This window comes from Heterocephalus glaber, unplaced genomic scaffold (assembly GCF_053883595.1).
Source record: "Heterocephalus glaber isolate CG9 unplaced genomic scaffold, H.glaber_assembly_v1.0 deba00001461, whole genome shotgun sequence".
NCBI classification, from domain to species: Eukaryota; Metazoa; Chordata; class Mammalia; order Rodentia; family Bathyergidae; genus Heterocephalus; species Heterocephalus glaber.
The window spans coordinates 17,220,600-17,237,244 of NW_028258308.1; the positions used below are offsets into that span (position 1 = coordinate 17,220,600).

Consider the following 16,645-nt stretch of genomic DNA (forward strand, 5'->3'; position numbering starts at 1 on the left):
AATAATGACAATGCTAATAATATCTACTGTACAAAGCTGTTGTAAGAATTACAGACCTTTCCATACTTTAAGTGTTACAGTGCTATTATTATATTTAGTGAATAGCATTCTCTACTAAAAAGAACCTTGTTAAAATGGCTGTCTTAGTTATTTGCCTTGTTGCTGGGAGAAAATACAGTTAAAAGAGGAAAGATGTATTTCAACTCACAGCTTGTGGGGCTTTTGCTCTATATTTGGCTTATTCCAAGCTAGGGTGGCATGGCAGAGGGACAGAGGAGGAACAGTCCATGGCAGGGTAGTTAGGAGGCAGCAAAGCAAGTCTCTCTTTCCCTTTTATCCCATCTAGGCTACAAGGTTTTTGGGTGATGCCACCCATACTCATGGTGGGACTTTCCCTTATCCACACCCAGAACTATGCTAAAATAGTCAGTGGACTAATTTAATGCCACATACTCTTAATCCAAATATCACACACCCTAGATCCAGCCAGTTCCAAAAAGTCCCACCTATGAGCACATGAGGCTTTGGGGGAGCATCTAGATACAAGCTATAACAATGGTTGATTCCCCACTTGGAAAAATGATCCTGGAGCATCTTGGCATGCTAGAAAGTAAGAAAGTGCTCAGAGAATGACTGGATCAATTTAAAAGGACACAAATAGAGGATCCTACAGGGTGAATTCAGGATCATACAAGCATCAAAATAAATGATGATAGCTAAGATTTATAATATACTGAATAAAGTAAGAAGGCATAATCTCTGCAAATAATAAGCAGAAGAGAAAGGAAAGCTAATTTTTATAGTAGAATGTGAACTAATAAATATAAAAGGAATGCTGAAAGTAGAACATCAGAATTTAGTTACCATTATAATAAAGTCAAGGCAGAATCAATGACCACTGCAGAGAATGAGTAAAAGTTTGAGGAGTAACAGGACATTTACTTAGTTCCAAAGTACTTTTCAAAAAGACACTTCTTAATTACAAAGAGTAAAATAGCAATTTGTAGTAGATTTTAAAAAGTTTAGAAAATGAACTTCTGTAGAGGCAGAGTAAAATATTAACAACTAGGGAATCTGGGTGAAGATATGTGGGTATTCCTTGTGCAATTATTGCATTTTTCTCAGAAATTATATCAAAATAAAAAAATAAAAAAGTGCAAGCTAAAAAAAAAAGTCACAAGCATAACATCTTTCCTTCTGTTTTCCATCCACTATCACTTTCTCTCTTTCTGAAGACCAGGCACCCAGAGAGGAGGCAAAGAACGTGCCAAATTGAGGCTTAGAGCTAGAGCACTAAAAGCGGGCAAGAAAATAACAGGTCTCACCAGCCAGCAGTGCCTGGGAAATTCTAAGGGCAGCACGCAGAGCTCCCGCTGCATGCCAAACCCAGGCCTGAGCTTTCTGAGGTCTGAGGGGAACCTGTTGTCTGTGACTTGTGATAACACCCTAATGCTGATGGCAAATTTTATAACTGGAGGTGACTTCACACCACCTTCCTTGCTGGATTATTAGTTTCCCAGCCCAGTGACAGCCCAGTGGATAGGATTTAACTTCCATTTTACAGCTAGGGATGCCAAGATTTATTGACAGGTTCAAGATTATCCCCCAGGAAGGCAAAAACTAGGCCTTCAGACCTAGGTTGAGTGACTTTTTCATGATAAAAAACAAAACAAAACACACTTCAGAATGCCAGCAGCAAACTGTTACTCAGTTATTTCTTCCACCCCTTCTTGGACTGTCACTTCTCTAGGTAGATGTAGCTTTAACCTGTAATGATTCTTACAACAGTTACCTCTTCATGTCTCTCTCAATAAGCAAAAAAAAAAAAAAAAAAAAAAAAAAAAAAAAAAAGGCAAAGCAGAACTCACATTGAAACAAGCTTTTCCTAGTAAATTCTGTGACCCTTTGGCTGTGTAGCCAACACTGGGAATTACTAGGTTTCTTCCAGGGTAGGACCACAGCACAAGCTGGAGATAGGACAGCGGAGTTCCATGAGATTGGGAGGAGGGACTGATGACAATTTTTCGAGGTTGACTAAGTTTCTTAAAAAGCCACTTTCAAGGGTACATTAACCAGTCAGCGAATCCACATGTTCCAGCGGGAGGTGGGAGGTGGGGGCGGGGGTGGAGCGCGGGGAGGAGCGACACCCTTGCTGCTCCGGAACCGGTGGCTTCCAAGTGTCCCCCACCTCTGGGTCTGACCGATCCCGGCACCTGAACTCACCCCCACCCCCCGACACCCAGGCCACCTCGACCAGCTCCTACACCGGACTTCTCAGAATTCCTCCAGCCGAGTCCAGCCCAGGGGATTCCCGGGCTCCGTGCGAACTGCCCGCCCCCTCGGCACCCTCCTCCCGGTCTCCGCCTCCGCCGGGCCGCCGGGTGCCGAGGGAGGCGAGGGTGCAGCCGCTGAAAAATGAGCGGTGCCCGGAGGGTGGCCTGCAGCTGCGGGTAACGCGCGCCAGACCTCGGGCCGGGCGGACTGGGCGTCCCCTCCCCTGCCCCGCGCCGTGACCGCTGTGCGGGCCCGCGGGCTGCGCCCTGGGGTGCTGCGCTGGGAGTCCCGGGCAGCAAGTGGCGCAAGGGGAGCGGGGGCGCCAGCCTGGCCTTGGGGGAGACCCTGTCGCTCCTCGTGCAGCCGCGTTCCGGCTGCTGTTCCCGGGAGCGGCGGGGAGCGGAGGTCGCGGTGAGCCGGGTCCCCGCGGCGGATGCCTCCGAAGATGGAGAAGTTTCTGCAGATCGCGCCTCATTCTCTGGCCATCGTCCTGGGCCCAGCCGAGGGCCTTGAGGCGGAGAGGCCCCGCGCATCCCAGCCCGCGGCTCCAGCCCAGCCTCGGCAGCTCGCCCGACACCACATCGGCTACGAGATCTTCGCCGATTTCAAAGCAGAGAACATGCAGCACTTCTGGAACAAGAAGGTCACGGCCGCGGTGGCCGAGACCTTCTTCCTCGGCTGGATCGACGAGCAGGTTCTGCTGATCCAGGGCAAGGAGGAGCACCTGGAGGCGCTGCGCGAGGGCTGGACGCGCCGGGCGCTGCGGCCACCCTCGGGCTTCCACATCCGCTGCTTGGGTGAGTAGGGCCGCAGCGCGCCCAGTCGGTCCCGCCCGTCCCGTCCGGCCGCGGGACCCCCGCTCTGTCCCCAGCGCCCCAGTCGCCCGGGGAGGCAGCGAGCGGGTGCTCAGGCCCGGTTCCTCGGAGTGCCCCGCTCCCCGCTCCACGCGCGCCCCCGGCCGGGAAGTGGGGGCTGCACTTTGGGAGCGCGGGACTGGGCAACTTCCTGGCACCTAAAGGAGGGAGTTGTACCTTTTCCCACACGCCTCCTTGGCCGGCCCGCGGAGCCTCCCTGGTGGCGCGGCGGGGCGGTGCCTGCGCTGGCCAGGTAGGCGGCGCGGGAGCTGGCGGCGCGCTGGGCTCCGTGTCACCCTCTCCGTGCTGCGTGGGCCGCGGGAGTGCGTGCGGACCGCAGGGAGGTGGAGCGGGCGCTTTCAGGTAGCACCGAGGAGCAACGGGGCTGTAACACAAAAGCGACGGCCCGAAGTTCAGAAGTGGGAGGTTCCGTTCCAGGGTGGCGACCTGAGGGCCAGGGAAAGACGCGTAAGGTAGCTCCAGAGTTAGCTGAATTACTACGCACCTGCATCTTGGTACCAGACAAAGCGGTAGATTTCGTTTTCAATGTCTTGGCTGCAGGATGTCTTTCGAGTCGTTTGGTGTGACTGAAGGAAGGGACAACAAAGAGGATAGAGGAAAAAGATGGATCTCTTGTTAAGAGAGGGAGTAGAGGTGATTTTCACAGTCACATTTCCAAAGTTGCTTTGACTTGCTGTTTTTTATTGCACTACTTTACATTTTTTTCTTAATCCAGTTTGTATTGGTTTTAGAATATACTTTTTCGTTTTATACTTTGGGCCCCGTGGCTGAAAGCAAATATCGCAAATAGTAATGTTTTATGAAACGATTTCAAGGAAGAAAACATTCTTTCTGGTTCTAGGGTTTAGAAATTCTTTCCTGACACTTTGGGAGGAGGTCAAAAGTTCACTCTAAAAGGACTGTAACAGGCCGCCTTTTCCGTCACGGTGGCTCCGCCGCCCACCTCTCAAGGATTTTTACCTGCTAATACTCTCCTTCGATGTGTATGGCAAATTTATAGCACTTTTTATTTTGTGTGTTCTCTATTCTTACATAGCAAAGATTTTTAAACAAGCTTCCCTTGAATTGAGTAAACAAAAAGCTATTAAAGAGTGTATGTGTGGGTTTTGTAATGAATGCTGCATTTCAAAAGATGCTTTAGCGTTCTCTCTCTCTTTCTCAAACCTTAACTAAGCCCTTGTAATTAAGCTGCCTTACTAAGGGGCAAGATTAGTGCCTCTGAAACTTCATCTGCTTTTGTACTGTAAGCCTTGGATACATTAGGAAGGATATATGTAGTCATGTTTATTCACCTTACAGAATTTTTTTCAACAGCATTTTAATAGTTTATTTTTTGCTTTTTATTTTTGAAAATTTCAAATAAATATGAAAGGTACAGTGGTATAATATAAAAATATTGATATTGAGTCTTCATGAACTCATCATAGAACTTCATAATCTATCAATAGCCTGGTCAATCTTTATTTCATCTGTACCCCTCCTCCACCTCTACCACCACCGCTTTGAAATTGCAGCCATGATAACAAAATTTCATTTGTAAATATTTAGTGTGTTCATATTTTTTTTCCATTTGAGCAGAATTTGTAAGCTCATAGGAATTAGTGATCTGTCATATTAACCAAAGAAGAATATTTTGGAAATTTAAAAATTCTCCAAATTGCTGTTATTGGGCTGGAGCTGTCTCAAGCTGACTAATGGCTGTCAGCTATGGCTATATAGTACTAGGTTCAGCCCTTACTGTCTTTCTAGAAGCAAAGGGACTTCCACTTAAAAAGGAGGCATCAGGGGAAAGAGCAGGAGCACTACCTGTGGATAGTCAAATGATATTTTCCTTTTGAACTGCCTTGGGATGGTCAAAATCGCCATTGGAACCCCCATTTTAATGATGGTATTGTGCTGAATTGTTTGAAATAATTTATCTATTATGAACATGTTCCAATGGAACCTCAGTGTCTATTGCAGACTTCCTTATTTTTGTTTTTCCTGCCAGATCTTTTGTGGGGCTTTGAAATGCCAGTCTGAGAGCCACTGATGGCTGGCTCACAGCTGTTTATTCTGAACCACAATACTTGTGATGACAAGTTCAGATGCTCAAGGGCAAAAATAATTCGCAAGGGGATGTTCAGGGAGAGCCTAGCCGGAACTCTACTCTGAAAAGAGTAATGATGTTGCCATAGGGACAACCTAGAATCTATGTATGCATATGAACAGGAATCCTTCATTCTCTTTGATACTTTATTACTAGTGATACCTTCTTACAGTATCTCTTTCAGTTCATCCTCTAGGCTGTATTAGGAATGTCATCACATACTTTTTTTATTGTTTTATGATGTTAGCTAATTATTAACCTGGTTGTGAAGTAGCTGGAGAACATGGATGAGCATGGATGAGCATTGCAGAAGGTATTGTATTTCTACCTGTTGAATTTGAATCAAACTCATCAGTCACCAATAGTCTTTTGAAACAAGTGGTAACCAAATGCTGGTTCGAGTTTTATTATTCCTGTGGTAGATAAAGATTTTTCACAAAATTGGTTGTTTTCTGTGTGGTCACCTGGACCCACTGTGGGATAGCTGTAATAAAGTCGTTCTCTTAGTCTCCCAGTAAAGAATGGAAAGGAATGTCTGCTCCCTCTCTCCATTTCAGTTCACACAAGCCAGAAAAGAGCAGAGACAAGGGCAGGGGATTTAGCTCAGTGGCGCCACCCCTGCCTCCCAAGCTCAAGGTCCTGAGTTTGATCCCTGGTACTGGAAAAAAACCAACCCCCCCCCCCCAAAAAAAAAACCAAAAAAAAAAACCCATGAGGTCTTCCCAGGTACCTTTTCTGATTGTGCTGTGGTAGAGTTGAGGCAAACCCATGAGTTAATGTTTTCTTTTGTAACTTGAAACATTTATGTTGAAAAATACAAGCATTTTGGTGCCTGTAATTTTAAAAGTATATGATTCTAACCAACTGTAAAATTTCAGGTAAAGATTGGACAACACGGTAGTGATTACATGATCCTACAAAATCAGGGAATTCAGCAACTCAAAGGAAAGTAGTTTTGACTTGGTTTATCTGGTATAAATCTACTTAGAAATAACCTACTAGAATATTAAGTTCCATTCTTAGAAATAAACCAATTTGGACAGATAGAAGAAAAGGTCAGACTTTTGATTTCTAAGATTCCCTCAAAGGATGTGTGTGTGTGTGTGTGTGTGTGTGTGTGTGCATGCAAGAAACTAGTAACATTGAAAAATTTGCCGTGTGTTTTGAGTAAATCATATTAAATTAAATCCCATCATTTTATTGAGGGCTCACTAGTGTAGATGTACACTAGATGTAGACATCTAGTGTAGATGTCTGAGAATACAGAGACTGATTAGGTAAGCAGAGTTTAGGGGGATTCTGATCTGAGAAACTGAGAGTGTGCTAAGTTCTTGGAGAACGTTTGTTTTCTGAGTAAATAACAGTTGCTGTTGCCTCCTGAGCAGGTGGAGGAGGTTTCCAGGGGTGGGAGGAGCCAGGCCTTATGCAGATAGGGAGGGTGAGCCCAAGAAGCATGGGGATGGAACCAGGTGAGTTCGTGGGGGAGAGTGGTGTAAGATGATGGAAGGGAGGACCAGGGCCAGATGTGAAGATTAGGAGCCACTGAGGGCTGTTAATTGGGGAGGGCAGTGATATGATCTATCTGTCATACACAGCAGTGAGATCTCTGGGATCAGAAAGGGTAATGGATGGGACTGGGAGGTGAGTAGAAATAGCTGTCAGCTATGGCTATATGGCTATGGTGAGTAGAAATAGGAGCTTGAGCTAAAACTGTGGAAGCAGTCATGGAGAGTGCTGTAGCAGGGCATCTTTCTTACAGCGTACCCTGTACTCTCACACCCTCCAGCGGTTAGTACCCTAAGGAGGATGTCCTAAGTCTGTTGAGCCTAGAAACTTTCAGATCCCAGACATAAACTCCCAGGTCTTCACTTGGAGCCACACGCTCCTCCATCCTGTGACTCCTGGATTTTTCCCACCTGTCAGCCCCTGTGGGTTCACCTAACTTCAGATCTCAGGGAGTAGGCAGAAAATCCAGAATAGTTTAAGATGCGAACCTCATTCTTACCACTCATATTAAAATCTCAGGATTATGTCTGAACAGTGATCCATGATGCATTTAAGGTTTTATTAACTTCTAGCTAGTCATAAAAAATATTTTTATGCATTACCTCATTCTGGTTCAAAGAAATTTTAAACAAAGGCGTGTCAGTTTCAATATAATAAGGCATTTAGGATGAACTTCTAAAATTCTAGGCCTGGCCTAACAATAACTGAGAGGTTTTGTAAAAATTTATAAATTTAATTGCTTTTATCTTGTGACCCTGAGCATGTTTGTTTACTTTTTATTTAGAAAAGAAATTGCATTGAGAGATAAATTTGCCAGTTATCGCTAAGTCTTCTAAAAAGGCTCATAGGAGCTGGAGATGGTTGTGCATGATTATAATCCCAGCACTTGGGAGGCTGAGGCAGGGGGATCATGAGTTTAAGGCCTGCTTGGGTTACATGGTGAGTTCAAGACCAGCTTGAACTACATAGTGAGACCCTGTCTCCAAAAAAAAAAAAATGTCTGAGTGTTTTGTACTATGTAGATCATATATTTTGGAGCAAAAAAAAAAAAACCAGGGGAGTTTATTATATACAAACTATTTGTTACAAGTGATTTTATTCTTTTTTTGGTATCAGAGATTGAACTCGGGACCTTGTGCTTTCAAGGCAGGCAGTGGAACCACTGAGCTAAATCCCCAGCCCTTGTTACAAGTGATTTTAAACACTATTATTCTAGATAACGTATCTTACTCAGTGATGGTTTGAGCTCCTTAATGATAGAAATTTTGTCCTAGTATAGTGGTATGTACCAGTGGTGCCATACTTGGGAGGCTCAGGCAGGTGGATCACTTGAGCCCAGGAGTTTGGGGGTATCCTGGGCAACATAGTGAGACTTCGTTTCAAAAAAAAAAGCAAAAGTAAAAATAGAATTTCTAGTGTCAGAGGTGGGCTTTTAATAGAGTTAACTTGAAATTTGGAGGTTGTATCCTTCTGCTTAGTTTGTATGTGTGTGAAACAAATTTTAAACCTTTGTTTTGTAGCTGTAGATATGATATAATTGCAGACATTTCTTAATTTGGGAAACTAAGTATCTGTTTTATAGTTTATTTCAAGAAGGCTAAATAGACACATTGATAAAATATAAGCTGTTGATTTAATCCAGTAATATATAATATACTACAATAATATCCACATCTATATGTTTAAGAAGGGTCTACTCCATGGCTTACACTATTATTGGAGGAGCCATTTCAAACAATAGCTCTTGATAGCTTGTTATCAGTCTATCTCTCTTTATATCAACTGACAAAGCTGGACACTGCCAAGGGCCAGAGCTAGTGTTACCTCTTTGAAGAATTTGAGAAATGACTTAAAGAAGTGAAGAGGACCAGTCTGAGTCTTTGAGGTTGAAGGTAAGGGTGAATCCTCCTAAGAGTGCACACCTGGCTGCTGAGAAAAGCCCACAGGATGGTGATAGAATTTGTGCAGTGGCCCCCACATCTGAGAGGTTCTTCTTTTTTTTTTTTGTATTAAATTCTTTGATTGGTACATTGTAGGTATACAACACAATTACATTTCTCATTGGGAATTGTACCTTTACATAATGCATCTTGGTTCTTATTTTTTCCCCATTCCTAGACCTCCCTTCACCCCCTCCACCCTTCCCTATTTACAAAGACTTTATTTCCATTTTTTCCATTTCTCATCATTTTTCCTTTCCCTTCTTTCCTTTCCCCTGCCCCTCCCACTACCCCTACCCCTTTGGACCTTTTCTTCCTATTTTACATTATCGATTATTCATTCTAATCATTGGTACATTTTAGATATACAACATAATGACATTCATCATTGGAAATTTGCACCTTTACATAGTCTCTCTTGGTTCTTATTTTTCACCCTTGCCCAGCCCTCCCTTTAACCCCTCCAGTCCTCCCTATTTACAAAGATTTTGTTCCTATTTTTCCATTTTCTCATATTAATCCCATTCCCTTCTATCCTTTCCCCAGCCCCTCCCACTTCCTTCCCCTTTGCCCCTTTTCTTCCTATTTCACATTACCTATTATACATTTAGTCCATATTTACACTTTCAGTTTCTCACAGCAGAGAAACTATTCGGTATTTACACATGTGTGTCCTATTTATTTCACTTAAGAGTATCGCCTCAATGTGCATCCACATAGGTATAAATGTCTCTAATTTCTCATTTTTTATGGCTGAGTAGTACTCTGTTTTATTAAAAAAACACATTTTCTTTATCCAGTCTCCAGTTGCTGGGCATTTGGGCTGTTTCCAAGTTTTAGCTATTACAAACTGTGCTGCTGTGAACATGGGTGCACATATATCACTGTGGTATGATTCTTTTAATTCTTTGGGGAAGATCCCCAGCAGTGGAATAGCGGGGTCAAATGGGACTTCCAGTCCTAGTTCTTTGAGGTATCTCCATACTGATTTCCACAGTGCTTGCACCAGTCTACACTCCCACCAGCAGTGGAACAGGGTTCCTCTTTCTCCACAGCCCTGCCAGCATTTGTTATTGGTTGATTTCATGATAGCAGCCATTCTTTCTGGAGTGAAGTGGAATCTCAGTGTTGTTTTCATTTGCATCTCTCGAATGTCCAGTGATGTTGAACATTTTTTCCTGTGTTTATTTGTTATTTGTACTTCTTTGTCTGAGAAATGTCTGTTCATTTCAGATGCCCATTTTTGGATTGGGTCTTTAAATTTGGGAGGTCGGATCTTTTTAAGTTCTTTATAGATTCTAGATAGTAGACCTTTGTCTGAGGAAGAGCAGGTGAAGATTTTTTCCCACATTGTGGGTTGTCTCTTCACACTGCTGGTGGTTTCTCTTGCTGTGCAGAAGCCTTTTAATAAGAAGAGATCCCATTTGTTGATTGTTTGTGCTAGTTCATGGGCAACTGAGGTTTTGTTCATAAAAATCTTTTCCTACACCGATGTCTTCAAGGGTTCTACCTAACCTCTGTTCCAACTGGTTCAGAGTTTCTATTTTAATATTTAGATCTTTAATCCATTTTGATTTTAGTTTAGTGCATGGTGAGAGATATAGGTCTAGTTTTAATCTTTGGCAAGTTGAAGCCCGTTGTTTCCAGCACCATTTATTAAAGAGGCTATCTTTCCTCCAGTGAGGGTGTTTGGCTCCTTTGTCGAAGATGAGATGGCTGAGTGTGTCTGGCATTGTTTCTGCATCTTCTAATCTATTCCACTGGTTCTCAAGTCTGTTTCTTTGCCAGTGCCATGCTGTTTTTATCACAGTAGATTTGTAGTATAGCTGCAGGTTGGGGATTGTGATGCCCCCTGCCATGTCTCTGTTACCTAGAATTGCTTTTGCTCTTCTGGGTCTCTTCTTGTTCCAAATGAATTTTTGGATTGTTTTCTCAAGGTCCATGAAGTATGCTGCTGGGATCCCAATTGGAATTGCATTAAATCTATATAGCAGTTTTGGAAATATGGCCATTTTCACTCTATTAATCCTTCCTACCCAGGAGCAGGGGATGTCTGTCCATTTTCTGATATCATCTTCAATCTCTCTTTTCAGAGTGCCATAGTTTTCAGAGAAGAGGTCTTTGATTTCTTTTGTTAGGTTGATTCCTAGGTATTTCAGTTTTTTGGGTGCTATTGTGAAAGGAATTATTTGCCCTATTTCTCTCTCAGTGAGTCTATCATTGGTGTAGAGGAAAGCTATTGATTTTTGTGTGTTGACCTTGTAACCAGCTACTTGACTGAATTTGGTTATTAAGTCTAGAAGACTTTTGGTGGAGTTCTTGGGGTCTTCTATATAGAGTATCATGTCATCTGCAAATAATGACAATTTGACTTCTTCATTACCTATCTTTATTCCTTTTATTTCTTTCTCTTGTCTAATTACCGTGGCTAATATTTCCAGAACTATATTGAACAGGAGTGGTAATAGTGGACATCCTTGTCTTGTTCCTGATTTTAGTGTGAAGGATTTCAGTTTTTGACCATTTAGTATGATATTGGCTGTTGGTTTTTCATAGATGGCTTCTATCAGTTTGAGGTAGAGACCATCTATTCCGATTTTTTGTAGGGTTCTTTTTTTATCATAAATGCATGTTGGATTTTGTCAAATGCTTTTTCTGCATCTATGGAGATAATCATATGGTTTTTGTCCTTGGCTCTATTGATATAGTATATTACATTGATTGATTTTCGTATATTGAACCATCCCTGCATCCCTGGGATGAATCCCACTTGATCAGGGTGTATGATCTTCTTGATGATCTTCTGCATTCTGTTTGCCATTATAAGAGGTTCTTCTGATGTTAGCAATATGAACTTATGCTCTGTGCTGGATATCTTAGTCTTAAGACTCAAATAAGCACAGTAAAATCATTTTCTCTTCTCAATTTAGTAGAAAAGCTCTGAGATATAGTTTTTTAAAAAGAGAGCCCATCTGTGGATATTAAATGACTTGTCTCTGTGACCAGGATGTTATCTGGTCCCTCCCCAATACCACATGTGCTCAGAGTGCATGATGTTCCTTAGTCTCTCTCCAGGGCATAAGCGCTGGTGATGAGGACCAAGGCCAAAATTAACCTCTTTTATTGTATCTAGGGGTCCTGAAGATCTCTGAAGGCTCACCAGGGTCTTTAAGGAGTGGAACCCAGTTTGTGGGGAGTCCATCTTCTTACCGCCTGTGGCTGCTGAGTTTTCTGTCTTCACAGTGAGCCCAGAATGCTGAGACTGCTGACTCAAAGGCTGGCTGTTGAGAGCAACTCTCCTCTCTTTTGGCATTTCCTTGTTAATATTGCCACCACACAGCATTTTCCTCCTCTATCTGCCCCCTTTCTCTAGTGTTACATCACACAGTGCTCCTGCCCCTTCCCCTGCTACCCCTTTGCTTTCCCTTCATGGTTTGGGCAACTTTTCCTCTCAAATTTTTGCAGTAAAAGATTAGGATTATATCTTAGTTTTCTGCTTTTAAATAGTTTTTTAAACCTCCTCCCCCAGAATTTGTTGGAAACAGAAGGTTTCTTTATGTGCCCATTTCCAGAACAACAGGGCATTGTTCCTCTAAGGAAAGTCATCTTCAGAAATTCCAGGTCACCTTCTCCAACACCTAGCCCACCACACCTGGAGGCGTGGATGGATCCAAGATTCTTCTCTTACACATTAATGCTAAAAGAGAGGGAGAGAACATCTATATTTTTATGGGGAACACAATTATTGACTTGATTTTCAAAAAAAATTTTAATTTGTGTACAGAAATCCCCTACCTTGGTCAGTTACCCATTTAGGATGCTTTCTCCTCTTGGGATGGACCTGCAGCCTTTTTTTTTCTTTCCTGCAGTACTGGGGATTGAACCCATGGCCTTTGCCTTAGCTACATCCCCTCTCCCACCCCATTTTAAGATTTTAACATTTTGAGATAGGGTGTTGCTAAGATCTTAGGTTGCCCAGGCTGTGCTTGAACCTGTGAACTTCCTGTCTCAGTCTCCTAAAGTTCTGGGATTACAGTTATGTGCCATCTTGCCATACCCAGCCAACCTGTAGATTCTTTAAATCCCCTGTGAGTCAGAGCTGCCCACTGCCCTGCTGCGCAGTACCACCGCCACTTCCACTCCTGTCACCTCCCTCATTTCCTTTCTTCTTTGTAATTTGGCTTTAAGTGACATCTTCTGAAAGAGACACCCGTGCTTTAAGATCTATTCATTTTCCAGCTTGGTTTCTTAAGACTTCTAGCTTGCATGGTGGGCCTGGGTAGGAAGTTCAACTGGGAGATGCTGAACTTGGGGAAGGTGGGATGGACACACAGGGTGTGGGCAGAGAGAAGGTAGAAGTGTGGGGAAGTATGCATGTCAGGACTAGGAGCTGAAAAATGTCATGGGGGAGATAGCAGAATTGAAGAAAGAAGGGAGCAAGGGTCACTTGTTAGTGTTGTGCCTGTGTGGTTTATGTGAGGTTGGAAGGCGTCTTGGCACGAGCCATGTCTTTTCTTGGAAGCTCTGTCTACCTGTCTGATAGGGCTGAGATTGAACCTTCTGCATGCTCTCCTCATCTCATGAAGGCCAGGAGGATTAAGGGCTCTGTCTGATCATCCTGTGGTTCCTTGATGGAGTGGTTCTAGTGTCCTTTGGATGTTAAAGTCCAAGAATGCTCTGCTCATGTCCCTTAAATAATACATGGCATAATATTTACATAGAATTTATATCATTCCTTATACTTTAAATCATCTCTAGATTACTTATATAGAGTGTAAATGCTTTGTAAATAGTCACTATGCTATTCTTTAGGGAATAATTACAAGAGAACAGTCTGTACATATTCAGCATTGATGAAGTTTTTCTCTGAATATTTTAATCTGTGTTTGGCTGAATCTGTGGATGCTGAGCTTGTGGGTAAGAACTGTCCATTATGGACCATTCACCTTGGATTTTTGAATCTCTGTTGTCTTGTCTAGAAACTAGACACTTCTGGACTCCTCTTGTGGGAGTGAAACCAACACTGCCATCCTTCTGGGAAGACACTACCATTCTTTGTCTCATTGGTCACAGTTACATCTATCCTAGAGCCTTATTATGTTGCCATTATTCCTCCAGGTCCTTGAATCCTTCTCCTTTCAAGGTAATAACTTCCTGCCCTCTAGATTCTGATGATGGCTCCCCCACCCCCATTTTAGTTAGGTCTTGATAGGCTTAGAAAGCCTTCTGACTTTGGAATTAATATAGAACTGTAGATGCCTTGAGTAATTCTCCTCCACCCTTCCTTCCTTCCTTCCTTCCTTCCTTCCTCCCCCTTTCTCTCTCTTTCTCTCTCCTTCCTCCCTCCCTCCTTCCTTCCTTCCTTCCTTCCTTTCTTTCTTTCTTTCATGGGATACTTTGTGACTAGCCTAATTTCTCTAGGTGGATCATTTTCTTTTCATTACAGTCTGGTTATTAATTTGTTAAACAGAAAGTTTGTTCCCTAAATGTGTTTAATAGCAGACTAATGTAGAGATGAACCTTGTGCTTTAGAAGCTTGTTTGGTTCTAGATAGTGGTGGTTATTCTTTTACATGTCTCTTATTTGTTTTTACCTATATCTTCAAGATTTTCTCTTATATTGAAAAGGAACATTCTAAAGATAATTTTTATACCATAGGCTTCTTAATTTTATTAAATATTTGCTAACCCTACTTCAGATTTGTGAGGGATGGAGCAGGGAGAAAACAAAGAATGAACTTTTATTAATGTTTGTTATGGGTCAGAGATTGTTCTAAGCAGTTTACATACATACATTGTGTCACTTGATCTCTGTAGAGATAGTGCTAATATTATTTTCACTTTATAGGAGAGGAGTCTTAGGTTCAAGGAGTAGACTTGTAGGAGCAAGTAATTTCTAATTACAACCCAACCCTTTTAAAATTGCATGTCATTTTTGCTGGGCGAAGTTTGGCTTTGTTCACTAGCATTCATATGTACAATGGCTATCTGTCTGTCTGTCTATCTATCTATCTATCTATCTATCTATCTATCTATCTATCTCCTGTTGTACTGTGTCTCCGTTACTTTTCATGTTTCTGAGACAAAATACCCAACACCCAAAGTTAAAGGAGGAAAGGTTTATTTAGCTTACAATGCATAGACATTTCAGTCCATAGTGGGCTGGCTCCAAGGCAGAGTGGCACATGGAAGAGGAGCATCTCAGGGGAGAACAACAGTTCTTGGTGCCCACAAGGTAGCAAAAGCAACAAGAGATCTTAACAGAATCTCTCTCTCCCTTTTATTTTAGACTACTTAGGGCAGGTAGCACTCACTCCCTTAATCCTACTGCCCTCGGGCCTAGCATTGCAGCAAGAATCAGTCACACACTCTAGATTCAGCCACCTCTGAAAAAGCCCCACCTAAGACAGCATGAGGCTTTCAGGGGACATCTAGACACAAGCCATAACATATTGTAACTTCTTTTAAAAATTAAATAGAGGAGACTGATTTGTATTTTGGTTTATGCAGCTTGATTAGAGCATGGATATATTTCTAACCAAATAAATTAAGCAGGGTATTGAAGGTAATACTGTGGTCTCTCTATTTTAAGTGGGACCAGCAGTGCTGCCTAGAACATCTATGGAGAGTGATATGAATATTTGACTTGCAAGTTCAGCTCTTGATGGAAAAAGTTTGAAAATGCTAATAGTGGTGCCAGATGTATATTCAAAGTGTTTCAAAGAGAAACATTAGAAAGTAACGCATGATAAGAAAAATTTTACAAGCAACTGAGAGTATTTAATTTTAGGAAAAAAGACGCCATAAAGGGTATTGAGAAAAACTGCCTTAATGATAAAATGGAATATGGTGCTAGAAGGAAAATTAATCTCATGGTTCTCTGTGCTTCACTTTTCTTCTTCTTCTCCTCCTTCTCTTCCTCCTCTTCTTTCCCTTCTCCTCCTCCTCCTTTCCCCCTTCCCCTTCTCCTTTTTTTTTTAAAAGAAGATCCATAATTAAATGACATTGTGTCTTCAGATTCTCTTAATAAACAAATGATCAGCATTATTTTACTTGGTCTAATTTAAATATATTGCTTCTCCTAGTTTAGTATTTTTGTTTTCTACATAAAAGTTTATATTAAAAATCTTAGATGTGAAAGAATAATTTGTCCTAAGTTTTCCTAAATTAAAACAAATTAATGTGGTACGGTAAGGTGTGTTCCCATTACTTTTGAGTTTGGCACTAGAGAAAATGTTCTCTATTCAAAATTAACATGAGCTGTAGTGTCTGTAAAATAAATATATTGGAATGTGTGGTTTACATAGTACAAATGTAAATGCATTATTTTATGTTATATAAACATAAAGTAAAGTTATGAAATTGCTTTTGAGTGAAGCTTTGGCTTCATTCCATAAACTTTTGGCTCTAAACGAAATTATTTTGTTGTTTGTTTTTTTGGTACCAGGGATCGAACTCGGGTCCTTGCACTTGCAAGGCAAGTGGCAGAACCACTGAGCTAAATCCCTGGCCTCATTTTTTGTTAGTGTGTTTGAGGTGTTTTTTTTTTTTTTGGTACTGGGGATTGAACTCGGGTCCTTGTGCTTGCACAGTAGGCGGCCAAACCACTGAGCTAAATCCCCGGCCCCCCATAAACTTTCATATATTGTGTTTTCATTGCTTTGGTTAGATAGTCTGTAATTAGTATTTTTTGCCTTCCTCTTTTCCTTATTAACTATCCCTGTTTTTCCTCACAATTTCTAGAAATTGTGAGTTTTCTGTTGTCATTGATTTCTCATATTTTAGAGTAGTCAGTGTTGACTCTACAACATTTCTTAAGTGTGGAGTGAAAAATTAGGAGTAGGAAAAATGTAAAACTTGCATTGCTAGAATAGAAGTTCAGAAATACCAAAACATTGATAGCTATTTCGCTATATTCACAGGAAATTGATTCCAGGACATTTTGTAGGTATAAAATCTGCT

The 16,645-nt window shown here is 41.9% G+C and overlaps 1 protein-coding gene across 5 annotated transcripts in view; it reads left to right on the forward strand.

The window, feature by feature from the left end:
- Positions 1-2,101: 2,101 nt before the first annotated feature.
- Stox2 (storkhead box 2) overlaps positions 2,102-16,645 on the forward strand; it is a 256,201-nt gene continuing 241,657 nt past the window's right edge. For 3 of the 5 annotated variants that reach the window (XR_002397664.2, XR_002397665.2, XM_021264982.2), the window contains exon 1: positions 2,102-3,071. Coding sequence is in view for 2 of the 5 variants with exons in the window: in XM_021264982.2 (XP_021120641.1) it covers positions 2,708-3,071 (364 nt within the window). In the remaining 3 variants the exon portion in view is untranslated. Of the gene's footprint in view, positions 3,492-16,645 lie in introns of all 5 variants that reach the window. The other 2 variants (XM_021264981.2, XM_087217059.1) reach the window with 2 other exon arrangements.